Genomic DNA, 16,472 nt, shown 5'->3' with positions numbered 1-16,472 from the left:
GGGGTTGAGAGGAAGCATCAAGGACCATGGACCCCAAAAGCAATGGACCAGGACACACCGCACCTTTGGGAGCCAATCTAGCTGCCAGGGGGACAGAGGTGGGCAGAGGCAGTGAGGCGTTCTGCTGGATGAGGGTGCTGGAAGGGATGTAAGGCTTTGGTGAGCTCATGTAGAGGGAGTCCTTGTAGTTGCAGTGGATGGTGGGGGACTGCCATGCAAAGCGGTCCTTTTGAGGGAAAGGAAGGCGTGGGGGAGACAGACCCTTCAGTAGTGGTTTCAAGACATGACATCGGAACAGGGAGAAAGAGAGAGGAGGGGAGATGGAGAGAAGGGTCGTTAGAAACAGCAGCACAGCATGATAAAAGACAAAACAACTCTTGACAGACTTGGCAGCAAACTCTTCCGGTGCCCACAGCTGTCGTCTGGGCAGCTCTCAGGACTGACTCACTTACCTGCAGGGCTGGCCTGACTCACAAGCCAGGGAGGCCAGCTCCAACACCAGTGTTTGTTTGGCTGTACCTCTACTGACTCCCTGACTCAAGGACATGCTCAAGAGGCAATCTGCAAGTGGATGAAGCCCCAGAGTTGGGTCCCTGAGTCCTTGTTCCCACACAACCCCCCTCTTATTGAAGCCCTTGGTTTTAAAGGTTTAAGTTCATCAGACGCGAGGCCCTCCTATATGTGTGTTCACAGAAGGCAGATGTCTTCTTTTAGCCCCCCGGGTTCAGCTCTCAAGTCTACAAGCACACAGAGTTCACTAAGGGGAGGAGGACATTCAAGACTGTGGATCAGACGGCCATCCAGAAACAATAAATAGCCTACGCCTTAAATGCAAGTTTGAAATGACAGATGATAGATAGTGTGGGTGACAGGTGACCGTTTAGGTACTCCCGGTTAACCAGATCCGTACCTTGTCCCACTGTACCGCAACAGTGCTAATGGAGCTTGGCCATTTATACCAGCCCTGAATCCACAACAAAGAGAGAGCCCCTTTGGTGTAGAGCCCCTCTGGAGCAGAAACTGTCACATTAGCTATTGGGTTTGATGAACTTGGACTGAGTGCTAGAACACTTTGCATTAATCTTACAATTTCTAGAAACGACTGAACTAGCTCCCACCATGGGGACTATCAAGTAGGGATAGGGCTGATGAGAAGCACACAGAAAATCATTCTGATCTGGGCTCAGATTTACTTTGACTTCACACTAGAGTATCTTATTTCTTTTGTCCAAAGATAGAAATCTGTTTCTGAGTTTTAAACTTAATTCAGTCACGGCCATGTATGGGTACCAGGGCTGCATGACATCAGGCACAAGCCCTCCGAGGGTTGTGACCCTGCAGAGAGGACACTTCCCCAGAGGGTCCCCAATACACATAGAGTCAAAGGACTTCCTGTCTTGGGGCTTCTTCTAACTCTAGAGAAGGAGGAGTTAGGCTGAGCAAGAACACAGAGGAGCAGCTTTTTGCTTCATTCTCAGTACTGCAGCCCAACCTGCCTACTGACACTAATGAAATTTACTTCTCTTTTTAGAATGTGGGTCTACAGGAGAGGGGGGCTATTTGGAAAAAGTGTGTTCATAGCACATAGCTTCCAGAAACTACCAAGCCTCGTCTACTGGGACTATCATGCTGATGATGACATCACAGAAAGGGACACTGAGGTTCCTACCCTAGGAAAAGAGAGAGGCAAACCTGAACACAGAATTTCCACCTAGCCCATCCGTCTTCTAAACCTCAACTCAGTCCTTAAGGGAAGATGTTCTGCCAACAGATCCATAAACTCCACGGGGCTGGAATAGAGCCAAGTAGTTAGCCAGCCTGCCTCACCTTTATTGAAGGCAGCGTGTAATTATAGCAAGTACTATACAGATAAGGAGTTATGTTTACTTTCAGAAAATAAATCTCTGCAAAGTAACACAGGACATAAAGTTCTTGACATTCAAATGGAAAATCTTACATTGAATGTACAGAATAAAATTCTTGCATCAGCTGTTTGCCAGTCTCCCTAAAGACAGCACAGAAAACTTGAAGTTGAGTCACAAACAGATCAAAATAAGCTGGTGCGGATATCACAGGATGCTCAACCTTACAAAACAGCTTCCCTTGTGAACTCCTTGAGGGCAATGTTTAGCATACTGGTCTGAGTACAAGTACCTAATAAATTTGTGTTAAATACATGTATTTTCAAAGGATTCATCTTTAACTCACATGTGATATATTGACTTATATAGTGCTGGAAAATGAGTCCTGCCTGGGTCTTGTACATACTAGGCAAGTTTTTCACCCATGAAATACAATCCTACCCTGGACCACGCTGTTTCTGTGTTCACAGAAACAAGAGGCAGAGGAGGGTTAGCCTTTGGGCTAAGTCACTGATGCTGGAAGACAGTGTACTTCAATGTTTGCTTTGACTTGATCCTGACCGTGTTCTAAAATGGGTAGAACAACAGTATCCATCCTTGAGATGGCTAGGAAGGAGGAAGTGCGGCTGCCACAGATGGCACATTACATACTCAGAAAGCTTCAGAAGTGGGAAAATTCCCGCAAGATATTTAACAGACAAGTGACCTCTGGGAAGCCAGGCATCTCCACAGCTCCTGGTTCCAACCAGGGCCTAGATGTGCCAGGTTCAAAGTGTGTGTGGGGGAGGGGAGGGTAAGTCATGGCAGTTGGCAGAAAGGCTTTACTGTGCAGCTCATCAACAAGACAGATGAGGGGCCAACTATAGACCCTGGGAGACAGGTCTGCACAGAGGGATGATACCACCTGACGTCCTTGTGTGTTCTAGGACCACTAGAAGCACAGGCGCTTGTACCACCCAGGGATCTTTGGAGCAGAAGCATCTCCTGTAAGGAAGATGGCTCCATCCCACGTAAGTAGTTCCTCCTCACACAGCATCCTTCACACACCACTGCAATGACAGGCCCTATTCCTTTTAACAAAATAACAAAGTATGGGGTGGGGAGGAAGAGAGGGTAGAAAACCATCCAGCACAACCAAAGTCATCCCCATTCCAAATTGTAATAGCTGCAGAGGGCTGTCGTCCATGCAAGTACTAGCCATGATAATCCTGCTTAGCTTTCAAAAATCACACCAGACTGTGCCTGTCCGGGTGGTATGGCTGTAGATGGGGGGTTTTATATTGCAGAGCAGAGTTGGCCTGGCAAGCCAGCCTGTGCTGCCATTGTGAAAATTTTGTCCTCAGGCCTTTGGGCTACTTGGTTTATGGTGTGGCCACAAATAGGTGCTGTTAAGCTGTGAGGACAGTGTTCAGAGTCTCAGCTTAGGAAAGCTAATGGAGTCAACACCAGAGGTATTCCTCTAATGTTGCTCAGAAGAATTCCTTAAGAGTAAGGTCAGACTTCCTCCTACCTGTCCAATGCTAAACCAACTCCTTCTTTTAGAACCCTCCCACATGTATACAAGCCTAGGAAACAGCAGGCCTATTTCCAACACGCACATAGACCAATCTCATCCCATACTCCTGTTCCCTTTGATCCCAACTCTTTTTCTAAGAAAGCTACTTCAAAGATGACCAAAGACTAAACCCCCACACCAAAATCTAGCTGGGCTAGCAGGAAGTCATGAGTTTGGGAACAGGTATCACTAACAAGTTCCCACCCATCTGTGGGCACACACCTACCTGGGGCTTGTCAGTAGAAAGGCTGGGGTGCACGCTTCTATAGCCCTTGGCAGCAAGTGGGGAGGGCTGGGCATTGCCATTGGCATCACCCCGGGAAGAAAGTCTCCACTCATCTGAGAAAAGAAAACAAAAACCCTCATCACTCACAGGTAACACCCGCTGGCTTTCCTCCAATTCCCTGGTGCCCCGAGACACAGACGGTAAGAAAGCAAGAAAAGCCATACCTGCTGAAGGGTCCTCCTCTGGCTCCAGGCCTGTGCAAGGAGCAAGAAGGATGAAAACAAAAAGGGAAAAGCAGAAATGGGTTACGTTTGCGGGAAGCAAGCATGAAACATACTGGCCGACGAAGATCAGCAGCCCTAGTCTGACAAAACGCCCTCAGTCACGACGGCCCCATTACCATAGGAACCCACTTGAAACCATGATGTGTTCACAGGCGCTGACCTTTGAGAACACAAGGCGACATTCACAGGAATGAAGAAACAATTGTTCCTTGACATTCTTACTTTACAGACTGAAAGGCAACAAGCAGAACTCTCTGCTGTCCAGTCCTTCTCCGTCTCATTCCCCATCCCAGAGCCTGCTGCAGGCTCAGCATGGGTGCACCTTAGCAGGCTAGGTTAAATGGGCCCCAGTAGTAGAATATGACTAAAGCCTCAGTAGCATGGTTTTGTTTGGGGTGGGGGGGCGTTGTTTGCTTGTTGATCCCGGTCTCCATTCCATTAAACAAGGTACAAAAACATTAACAATATGGGCCGGAGAGGGCTCTGCTACATAATCGTTGAGGACAAGAGTTCAAATTCCAGTACCCACAGAGTAAGCCAGAAATCCCACAAATGCCTGCAACTCAAGCTCCAAGAGATCTGAAGCCTTTTTCTGGCTTCCACCAGGGGGATGGAGTTATGGGGGAAGGAGAGCACACACAAATCTAATAAAAAAAAAAAAAAAAATTAAACATCCACATCTGAATTGACTTCACATGACAGATCAGAGTCAAAATGCAGGTGTGCTAAAAATAGGCTACATGTATGAAGTTATATGAAACACAAATGAATCTCATGTTTCGGCTTGGGTTCCTTCCATAGTGATCTCCGTTATTTATAATGCAAATGCCCTAAGATCTAAAAGAAAAAGATAGGAAATACTAAGCACCTCAAATAAGACCCCGTGACTCTGTGACTGTGTTAACAAGGAACAGCCATAGATAACCCATAAATGAATGAGCTGTGTCCCAAATACCTTATTTATGAACATTAAATTCAGTATTTCAAAGGCTTTCACACGGTATATAATATCATTCTTCTTTGCATTTTTCTATCAGCCAATTTAAATATAAAAGTCATTCTTAGCGAACTAGCGGGGTTTTGCTCTTGGCCAGTTTGGCCACCCCTACTCTTGCAATTCTTTCACAACCTGTCCCTGTTTCCTGAGGAGCCTCCTTTTCTCACTCCCGTAGACACGAGCAGGGGACTCACTGTCCTTGTGGTCCAAGCCTCCACTGTGAGTCTCTCAGACCAACTGTAGACTGCTCAGATGACAAGTTGAGATGTGCAAACATTTATTGAGATGTGCAAACCACGTGTCAGACATGGTTACACTTTACACCTATTTAGTACTTAATTTAATTTAATGCTTAATGTACTTCATGGATGAGCAAAGAGAGAGGCCAAATGCTTTGCCCTGTAGACAACTTCACACAGGAAGGGACAAAGCAGTACAGTGCCCCAGCTACCACCCACAGCTGCCAACTATACCAGTAGCCAGGGAGATGCTGGAGGCCAGCAAAAGGCAAGGCGGGTGGCTTATGTCCCACAAATAGCATGGTCTAGCCGCATCAGTCAAGGAGAAGTCTTGGTAAATCCAGATTGATGAGACTTACTCCAGTATTTATGATCCAGCAAGAGAGATGGGGGCCTAAGAGTTTGCATTTCTAACAGTTCCCAGTGATGCTGACAGCGGCGGTTCATAGCCTAACTCTAACAACTACTAGATGGCACACTAAAAAAATATCCTTATTTTGGGACACCTCTCAAGGCTCAAGGGTCATCGCAAAAGAAGAAGCAGAAAGACTATAAAAGCCAGAGGTAATGGAAGTTACGATGCAACCTTTTCCCGACTAACAGGGAAAATGCACATATGAACTCACAGCAATTCTAACAGCACTGAGAAGACCTCCTGCTACCCAGAGACAGAGGAAATTTGAGTTCAGAGTAGGGGAGTTGAGGTGCTAGTTAGCTGTCTTTGAGAGTGGGTAGGGAGGTGGGAGCAGGTCTGCAAGGGGCTGGAAAGGTAAATATGATCAAAATACATTGCATGATATTCTCAAAGAATTAATACAACTATTTCTAAAATATCCTTACTTACGGAAAGACAACTTATTGCTATGCCCCCAAAGACCAGAATTGTAAGGTGACTCAGTTATATATACTCTTGTATAGATAGGTTGCCTATTACATCTTTGGCACTCCCTTATAGACAGTTCATAGCTGTCTTCTCCAACCGCGGCCATGTTAAACACTCATATGGTATGCGCATCACACATACTACTATGTACTGGCTGTGTAACCTTTTTCAAGTTGGTATTTCTAGACACTCTTGTTGGACCACTTCTCAAATGTATTAAGTTTATATATACACCAAATGACATCAGGCTTCAAATGAGGAGTTATTTGATGGTGAAGGTAAACGCAGCACATAGACTTAGGGACACATTATTTTGCCTACTTTTTGGCTTCCCATTGGGTTGGTTCTAGTCAAGTCACACTGGCAGTCATGTCAGTGACTGTTTTTCTAAACCTATGGGCATCAGAAGAAAGCCATCCTCATGCAATCAGATCACTTCCTGTGAGCTCAATCGTCTGCCTTGTTGACTGTATATCCTCATTTGCAAAACAGTCACACGCCTAAAAGTATATAGCACAGGGTTGGCAGAGATGGCTCGTGAGAACATTGTTGCTCTTGCAGAGGACCCAGACTCCAGTCCTAGCTAGTCAGTCCTGACACATCAACTTGGTGATTGAAAATCAACCCTAACTCCAGTTCTAGGGAATTTGATGCCCTTTGCTGACCTCTGCAGGCAAAACATTCAAACACATAAAATTAAAATAAAATATATGGCTTTATAAAATTGGAGTCTAAAACACACTGAGAGAAATCCCCACAGGGTATATGTGTGTTATTTATTACACTTTTGGTTTTTGTGTGCTTTATGTCAATGTGTGGAATATCCATATACATCTTATATATGTTTGCATGTGGAGGTCAGAGGTCAACAAATGAGATTCCTTCAGTCTCTATCATCTTGCTTTTTACAACAAGGTCTCTCACTAAACTCAGCACTCACTGATTCAATTAGACTGCTCACCAGGAAGCCCATAGGACCCTCCTGTCTCTCTCTACTCCAGCACTGCGGTTACAGACATGAACAACTATGTTGAGCTTTTACATGAGTACTGGGGATGCAAGCTCAGGTCCTCAAACTTGCACAGGAAGTCCTGAGCCATCGCCACAGCCCCATCTGTTTTAGAAACAGGATCTTACTGCACAGTATTTGGTGTGTAGCCCAGGTTGGCCTCAGACTCTCAGCAATCCTCCAGCTTCTGCCTCCCTAGTGTTGACATTATAAGTGTGCACCACCACATCCAGCCTAAAACACCAGAAAATCCCCAAACATATATAAATTACAGTATACGATCCCTCCATTTAGTAAATTCAAAGTCATACTGTCCTTGGAAAATGACTTGGATTTCCCCCCCCCCCCTTCTCATTTCAAATCTTCAAAACCATTTCCTTCACTGTGCCCAAGAAGGTAGTTCCCAGGATTTCAATAAGCAGCTTGGTTACTTACTGAAGGACAGCAAATCTCTGGCATTTTGTCAGCCCTCATCCATTATCTTTTCTTCTGAACCTGGAAGGTTGGTAGCAGCCCAGGGCCAATTATATTTGAGAACACAAGGTGAAGTTTTACATACATAGTCATCAATTACGGGCTGCTGATGGAAGAGACTGTCAAAATGCTTCCTCCAATAAAATGGCTTGTAGATGGATTTGCAGTCTGAAGATCCTCAACCTTCTGGTAAAAAAAACATAATCTATTTTGCCTTGTATGCTATCTGCTCTTTATGTAATTTTTCCCCCCCGTGGCTAAAAGCCTCCAGATACTTGCTTTTATCTTATTCACTTTTAATTCCATTTCTGGTTTCTTACTTATTTTTTTTTTTAAAGCAATCAGTTCTTCTTAGGGTCTTAGGATACTTTTCACTAAGGCAGACTCACCATGGTCTGGAAAGAACTCACAAGGTAGATGATATGTGCTAAAGGCAGGTCTACTCGTGTTCCAGCTATCACTTATACTCTCCTTTTATTTATGTGTCATAGTGGAGGAAGTCATACCATGAATTAAAAAGTCTGGCCTTTACCCTAGGTAGGTAACTGCCAAGTCCCTGGAATGCTACACTGAATAGGAATGACTTGTTTACCTGAAGACTTGAACCACACCAATGTGATCTGGAGCCAGGGCTTTGAGCCAGTAAGAGCTTTACTGCTTACTAGAGTCGATAGGAGTCTTCAAGGAAGACAATGGTGCACACCTATGTTCAGAGCCCCAACTTTAGATAAAGGCTTACACACTGATGCTGGGAAATAATGTGTGTGGGATGCTCTGGTATTTTCCCAGAGCCTATACCATGCATATCTCTGAGCTGATTTTACTCTCTACCCTTCCCCTGTAATAAACAAACAGGCCCCTTGTAGCATTAGCACTGAGCCTGATGTGGTTTGAGGAGTCCCCTAAATTTGCAGCTGGCTGTCAGAAGGAATAGTGCTGTCTTGTGAGGGTCTTTCCTTTAACTTTTCAGTTGGCCCTGATTCTCACATGTGCACTTAAAATAAAGACTGATTTAGTGGGTAAAGAGGGTCTAATTTATGAGACATTTGCTACTGCCAATCAGAAGAGTGCTGCCGGATATTTGTACACTATGTGAAGGTGTATTGCTGTGGCTTAATAAAAAAAAAAAAAAAAAAACTTAATGGCCAACAGCTAGACAGGAGAGATTAGACAGGACTTTTGGGTAGAGAAATGAACTCAGGGGTTTAGAATCTAGGGGTATAAGGGACACAAACATACTGGACATTTAAAACAGAAATGAAGTACATGCCATGAGCTACATGGCAGGACACAGATTAATAGAATTAATAGAAACAGATTAATTTAAGTAACAAGATCTAGTTGGAAACAAGCCTACGCTAAAGGCCAAGCTTTTATAACTAATAAGTCTCTGTGTCATTACTGGGGAGCTGGTGGTCCCAAAGAAAGTCTGGCTGCAGAACAGAAAATGTGAGAACCACGCAAGAGGAAATGAGTTCATTGTGGCTGCAAGTCATTCTGTCCTAGGACAACTTTGCAGCAAATGTTGGGGCCAACTAGCACAGCGCCAAGAATGCAAGGAAATGTTAACATAGAGCATGGTGTATGAGTCTGGGGACAGCCTCTAAGGTAACAAGCTACACTGCCACCAGACTACACCAGAAAGACACTAGGAATTGCACCCACTACCAGTGCAGTCTCCTTCACTGCTCTCCCAAGCAGTGAAAACAAAATCACTGGCCTAAGACACTGATGAGTTCGCTCTGAATTGACACAGCAAATACCCAGACATGGCTGGGTTATAAGATCATGAAACAAGGATAAACATAATAAGGCTTCTCTCGGGCTTGGGAAGTCAGTACTAAAATTATTTCCACTCTTCTCAGGTGGTTCTAATGGTCCAAGGTCCATAATCAGGGACCTGGGGTCCAGTTACCACTCAAAAACAGGACTCCGGAACTACAGAAATGGTTCCCTGGTTAAGGGCCCTTACTGTTCTTTCAAAAAACCCTGGTCCAGTTTTCAGCACCCATGGGGCAAGGACCTATAATTGCAAGTCCAATGGCATACACACACCCACACAGAGACACAGACATACACATAGTCAGAAATAACATTTAAAATTTTAAATGTGTATATTTTAAATCAGGAGTCTGAATAGTGGATCTAACCGGGCCATCTCTAAGGGCCCCAGCTTCTTTCTCCCTAGGCTGATGCTCACACCTGCATTCCATCTTGGTAGTAGCAATCTCCTACAGAAGATTTCCCGACGCTCCTGGAGTTCATGTGGCTGTGTGGGACTCCTATATCCTGCCTGCGGACTTTCATTTCCAAATGCCGTCTAGAAATCCTCCTGGAAGCCCTTCTCTTGTCAGGAAATCCAGCACATTCCCTCCCAACATCCTTCACAAACCAATTCTCCATCTCCATGAGCAATATAATCTAGAAAGCCACCCTGTGGCCTGGAGTCCTTGAGTCTCGCATCAAGCCCTGTCACTTTATTCTTCAATGACCCTTTGTCTTGTCCTCCATCTCCACTGCTCTCACTCCTAGCCTAGAACATCAACCTTCAAGCTCAGAGGATTCAACCTTTAGCAGACCTCCTGACCCACGGCAACTACAAGGTGATTATGATAGGCCTGTACTGAGTGCTTGTTTTGAAAGAGTTCATTTAATGCCAATTCCAATATGATAGTACCCAATGTAGAGATGAGAAACTGAAGCCACCTAAGGTTGATGAGACAGCAAACGCCAAAGCCAAAGACAAGAGATTCTGGGACCATCTGTCTAGCTATACTTCCTCTCTCAAGAGAGGGAGTTAGGGCATTGGCTGAAAATGGGTGGTATCTCTGTAATTAAAGACTGAAGCGTCTAGACCAGGCTAACAGCCAGCAACATGGAAACCTACAGGGATGGATGGAGGTGGCAAAGATAAAGAGCACACGTGATGCAAATGGATCCAACAACCTCAGTTTACCAGGAGGAAAACACTTACTTGCGCTAAGATATGTTATCACTTTACTAACCCAGCATAATCCCTAACTACACTGAAGTATTTATCCTTACACCCGCAGGCAAGTGTGGTCCTCGCCCCTCATCGAGGAAACTGCTCTCTGCAACAGACAAAGACCATTACAGAAAAACCACAATCTGTTAAATGCCTAACTGTGAAGTCCAGTCCCAACTGATTCAAATACAACACATCTCCTGTACCTACGGCTCAGAGATCACTGTGGGGGCAGGGGCAGGGGCAGGGGCATGGCAGGGACGCAGAAAGATTCTAAGAGCCAGAGGAACAGTAAGTTTGCTGTGAGATTGGGTTGCCTAGTATCATCAGAGATGCTATAATCTATGAAATCTTACCAAGATGGCTGCCTCAACATGACCTGTACAAGGATGAGACCAACAGATATGACAAGGAGGAAGGGGGAAAGCTCACAAAGTCTTACCCTTAGACGGAGAACTACAGGCAACTAAGGAAAGCTGCAGCAGAAGTAGTCTTATCCAAGGAAGAGCTCATCGACTGGTTATCCAATACCAAAGGGTCAACCCAGAAAGCATATACATACAAGTAGCATTATACAGACAGAGCAGACTGTATTCATATATTTAGAAATGCACACACGCACGTACACACACACACACACACACACACACACACACACACACACTACCACCACCGCTGCCACCACCACCAATAACAACAAAGGAAGAGAGGCCATGATTTTAGTGAGAGTAAAGACTTGGGGTTCGTGAGTGAGGCTGGAGGGAGAAAAAGGAAGGGGTAAAGTGAAATTATACTATAATTTTTGTTGTTGTTTTGTTTTTCAAGACTGAGTTTTTTCTATGTAGCCTTGGCTGTCCTGGTACTCACTTTGTAGATAAGGTTGGCCTAGAATTTACTGAGATCCACCTGTCTCTGTCTCCCAAATACTGGGATTAAAGACATGTACCACCACCCCCTGGCTACCATAATCTTTTTTTTTTTTATAAAAATAAAATTATTTTTTTTAAAAAAACATTTGCATCAAGCAAAAGAATGTCTGTGTGCAAGAAATAAAATCAGACCCTCAAAAGGGAAAAACAAATGTGCATTCTTCCAAGTATTTGTATTGTAATAAATTTTAAAGACTTGCTGAAAAAGATTAATTTCTTTCCCATCGTATTTACTGGAATAAATTTATAGGACTTACCATAGGACAAAAGATGGTGCTTCCTAGACCACTTCAACCGCACACATAATTCTGTAGCACAGTAGTGCCATACCATGCACCATAGTTGAGAGCACGTGTTCTGAATTAGTGCCAGCTACAACCACTAGAGGGAGCCTTGAGCCTTGCGCAAGCCCTCTCTACTGCCTAAGGATTGGTCAGCTAAGGTTCTTTCCCTGGCTTTCCTCTTTGGATCATCTCTCTTCCCCGACACACCTTTCTAAAGAAATCATTTTGCCTTTCTTCTCATCAGCATCTTTCCCAGAGAAGAGAAAAATCGCAGACTGCAACAGGTCAGGAATGGAGAGTGGGCTTAGAAGACCAAGAAGCCCTACGTCATATTTTGGTGCTGAGGGCTGCTCAGGCCTTCCCTATGCCTAGGAACAAAGATGACCTCCCCAGGGTTCCATATCACCTCTAAGGAGCTCGTGATCGAATCCTAGCCTGGCCTCGTTCTCAAGCATCTATCTTCGTACCCATTATAGGTGGCTGGCTCAGGAAGTCAGCAGAAGCGAGCATTACTCATTTGCATCCTACATAATTCCACCATGTCACAACACACGCCTACCACTGGATCAAAAGTTGCAAGCCCTGTTTCCTTTACACTCTGATTCCAAGAGTGTGCTAAGTTTCCCAGTTTCCAGAGAAAAGAAAACCCATTTCCTGTAGCCATTTTCAAATGTGGTCCTTGGGCCAGCTCCACAGCATGATCTCAAAACTTGTCAGAAATATAAAATCCAAGACTCTGGGCTGGACAGGTGGCTCAGAGGTTAAGAGCACTGGCTGCTCTTTCCAGAGGTCCTGAGTTCAATTCCCAGAATCCACATGATGGCTCACAGCCAAATGAGATCTGGTGCCCTCTTTTGGCATGCAGGAATATATGCAGGCAGACCATTATATACATAATAAACACATAAACAAACAAATAATGGCTTTTAAAAATAAATAAATAAAATCAAAGACCCCCCACCTCAGACTTATAACACAAGTCTCAAACTCCAGGCCTGTCTACTTCTGATGACTGTGATGCAGAGAGAATGACATTCCTTAGAGACTAAACCACCCCAAACTATAGTAAGGATCATTAGGCTGGGCCATTCACTCAAAGCACATGACTACCTCTCAGTCCAGGGCCTGACCCACTAATAATCACAGAAGGGACAGAAGTCACGGTCCTAGGGAACCTGGAGAAGGACGTGGCTAATGAACTCCCTGCAGAACCATGGGGACATCTGCCGTCCCTTCTGAGCATGTCCCCTCCCGGTCTGCAGGGCAGCACACCCACCTGACTTGCTTTCATGTTTCGGAGATTCCTGAGGGCTCACAGGGTTACTGCTTGGGGTTTCCCTGTAGGAAGATGAGGCCCGAAGAGTCACTGTGCCTTTTCCAGTGCAGATTTTTGTAGGGTCCATGTCTGCAATGAAAAGATCCAAGGGAGAGGGTTAGATAAAACAAAATTCCTGAGGGAGTTGCATGACAGTCCGTTATCAGATGGTTACAGCAGAGGCATGAGATGAACCTGGTATGTCTATACCTACTTTCCAACCATTTATGGCCAATCTATGACCAGTGAAAATTAATCTGTGGCAGCATCATGAGATTAGGGAGAAGAGGCAAGGTATATGCTGAGTCAATGCATGAGTTAGGATGTCAGTTGAAAAGATTTCCCGATGGTAGCTGGCTCATTCCTTCTATGAAATGAAGTTCAAGTTAAGCAGATTTCTGGCCAGTTAGTAAGGCTCAGGGGAGAGTTTGTGAAAAGCTCTCTCAAGCTCACAGACCACCCTTCTCACAAAAGAGCCAGCAGACAATGAGGCGCGTCGGGACATCCTGAAGAGATGGTTGCTGCTTGCGTCTCTCGCTGGTCAAGACCCCTGAACTCTAAGAGAGCAGGAGGAGCTGTTCACACTCCAACATGCAGCCAAGAAGATGGCCAGACAGGCTCAGTCCCCATACAGCACAACAGCGTCCTCTGAACCTCTGCTTAATCTACACAGACTCCCAACCACCCACCTTCAAAAGCACCAGGGTCCATAACAGACCCTGGGCATCTTTAAGAAGACTCTCAAAGCAGTCATCCATATCCAGGGCTGTGTCCCCTGTCTGTCCCTATCTGTCTTATACCACAGACGATACTACATGAGCAATACCTTTTTCTACCCAATTTAAATCTTGCGAGGAGTTTCCATAAAGTTTCATTTAATCTGTTTGACTGTGGTTCACCATAACTAACTGACACCATGGTTAATAGAGAGGACTGCTTGCTTTAATAGGCCTGGTGCCCATCCTTCAGGAAAATCAGTGATGAGGCAGGAAACTGGTACAAAACACGCAATTTCACCGAGCACATGTGCCAAGTGTTTCCTTATGTGCAGCTGAGCTAAGCCCAACTTCACACTCGCTTCCCAGACCCCCTAAACTGCCCAGAATCCAGCTTCTACCCTCAACCCCACACTCACTTCCCAAACCCCCAAACTCCTCAAAATTCCTGATCTAAAATTTCTACAGTGAGGATGAGAGAATGAAACTCCAGAGTGTGTCTCTGGGCAGGACTCTGCATGCTACCCATGTCTGTCCGTGAGTGAGGGTAGTGTACAGCCAAGCCTCCTTCCTCCCTGCTCTCAGTCCCTGCCCAGCAGCCCTCTTCCATGGCAAGGAAAGCGTGTGGAAAACTCACAGCACCTAACCCCATCAAGAGAGTAGTTAAGTATTGGGAAAACCAGACCAAGGTTAATTCTAAGGGGTGAGAGGCAAACTGGCAAATCCACAGCCCATCTGTACAGTCCTGGACACACAGCCAGATCTCCACAATCCACTTGTCCCTCTTTGTCTCCAGGAAACTTGGAGTCAGAGCCTCAAATGAACCATTCACCCTGCCTCTTGGAGAGGAGAGGCAGGAAGTAACTGCAGGTGAAGCTCAGAGGGGCTGGATTGCTCTGGGGAATGGCTGGGGAAGCAACATTCAGACATCTATAGGAGCCTGACTCAGAAGTTCTCTGGGAGGCCAGGTTAACTCTCCCAGAAACTTGTGTTTGCACAGTCTCGGGAGTTGCAAAGTCCTTAGGAAAGACCCATCCTAGAGTGAATGCTCAGCCTCTGCCCTAACTAACCCTTCTAAAGCAAGGAGGGAAAGACTGCATGAGGCCTCAGACTCTTCCCTACTCCCTGGCTTACATGTCTACACACACACACACACACACACAGGGGGGGGGGGCGGGGGAAACAATTTAAGGGGAAGGAAATGCCTTCCATACATGCAAGGATTAGGGCTCACGGCATGGTGTTAGAAGCGAAGAAACCATGCAGGCTCTGCCACTGAAAAGAAACAGCCCCAAAGAGAGATACCTGGAGGAAGTACTAGGCCTGAAGGGCTTTTCACTGTCTTCACAGGAATTATTTTAACAGCAGAGATAGAACGAACACGTAAAGGGTCGGCAGTTGCTGAAAACACAAGAGGGTAAACGGTGCATCTACATACAACATTTGGGAGACGCTCACACAGTCGAGGAACCGGGCAGAGACAATAGAAGGAAGTTGCCCGTGCTAAAAGAACAATGCAAAGAGCAGTAGATGCAGTCATTAAAAATAGCCCGCTCTCTTTCTTTAGGGTTCTGGGCCAAGACAGCAGAAGCCTTTCTCCAACCATCATTCAGATAGAGTTGGTCGGTGTTTATTGGCGCCTCCTGGCACACCAGGAGCTTGCCAAGGTTCTGGACAAAGAGATGTACAGAGACACAGATGGTCTGGCAAGTAGAGAAAGGGGGACGCAATCAGAGTACAAGGTGTCCCCTGGTAACAGTGGGTCATCTGCTATGTAATTTGGGCTTTGGGGACAGGGTCGAGGGTGCAGGTGAGTACAGCGACAGGAGGAACATTCTCGGACGTCCCTTCAGTCCTCATAGTTGCTTCTCCCAAATCACACCTTTTAGGATCCTGTGCCTGCTCTGACAGTCATCACCCTCTGACCTCAAGCAACTCAAAACCCCCCATCTGTTGGGAAACAGATGGTCTCTCTCAAGCCCACCCTTTCCTGGAAAAGAGGTGTCAAGTGTCCAAGTGAATGATTAAGGCTCTGGGCAGCATCACAGTACACGGTGCTGGATGCTGAGACCCCGCCCCTTGCCTGCCTAGACCCCCATCTCAACGGCAGCAAAGAAAGAAAGGAGGCTACGGTGCCAAAGTGACTCGAATGGACTGTGCCCAAGGAGTAGGACTGCTTGGAAATTAGAGACCGTTGACTCAACATCGCATGACCGAGTTGTCAAGGAGGCAGGAAGGAGGATGGGAGGCCCCTTCAAAGTGGACAGTGATACCCCTGCCCACTGGGCTGCTGCTTTGCAAAGCATATAGCCGGCACAGAGTATAACGTCTGCAATAACTAAGTCACAAGTGATCATTCTGCGTGTGTCTAGTTAGAGTGAACTTTCCCAGGAGTCCTGTTAACTAACAACCTTACAATCATTTGGGAGGCTGTGTTGGGTTGGTGGCAAACTTGGGGTGCCATTTTCAGAGGAAGAACACCACACTGTGTTCTTAAGGAGCTTGGTTATCCTAGCTCCGTGACCTTAGCAAGCCACTCTGATGACCTTTGGGTTATCCCTGCCTCCTTGTTTCCTACCAAAGGTGAGTCTTACTGTGTCCTCCCTCTGCCCCCCAAAACAAACAAACAAACAACAAAAACCTCTCAAGTTTCTTCTATAAACAGATTTACAGAGTGGATCTAGTAGTCCCAAGATTTCAAAAGCCCCTCCCA

The 16,472-nt window shown here is 45.7% G+C and overlaps 1 protein-coding gene across 14 annotated transcripts in view; it reads right to left on the bottom strand.

The window, feature by feature from the left end:
• Sorbs1 (sorbin and SH3 domain containing 1) overlaps positions 1-16,472 on the bottom strand; it is a 214,011-nt gene that overhangs the window by 84,979 nt on the left and 112,560 nt on the right. For 6 of the 14 annotated variants that reach the window (XM_051199849.1, XM_051199857.1, XM_051199858.1 and 3 more), the window contains 4 exons: positions 15,065-15,160; positions 13,005-13,133; positions 3,868-3,897; positions 3,644-3,756 (listed from right to left, as the gene is read on the bottom strand). In XM_051199849.1, the coding sequence (XP_051055806.1) occupies positions 3,644-3,756; positions 3,868-3,897; positions 13,005-13,133; positions 15,065-15,160 (368 nt within the window). The remainder of the gene's footprint in view (positions 1-3,643; positions 3,757-3,867; positions 3,898-13,004; positions 13,134-15,064; positions 15,161-16,472) is intronic. The other 8 variants (XM_051199853.1, XM_051199861.1, XM_051199863.1 and 5 more) reach the window with 3 other exon arrangements.

The sequence above is a fragment of the Phodopus roborovskii genome, unplaced genomic scaffold, assembly GCF_943737965.1.
Source record: "Phodopus roborovskii unplaced genomic scaffold, PHOROB, whole genome shotgun sequence".
NCBI lineage: Eukaryota > Metazoa > Chordata > Mammalia > Rodentia > Cricetidae > Phodopus > Phodopus roborovskii.
Note: the sequence above shows the minus strand (reverse complement) of the source record. Positions and strands in the feature narration are given on the sequence as shown.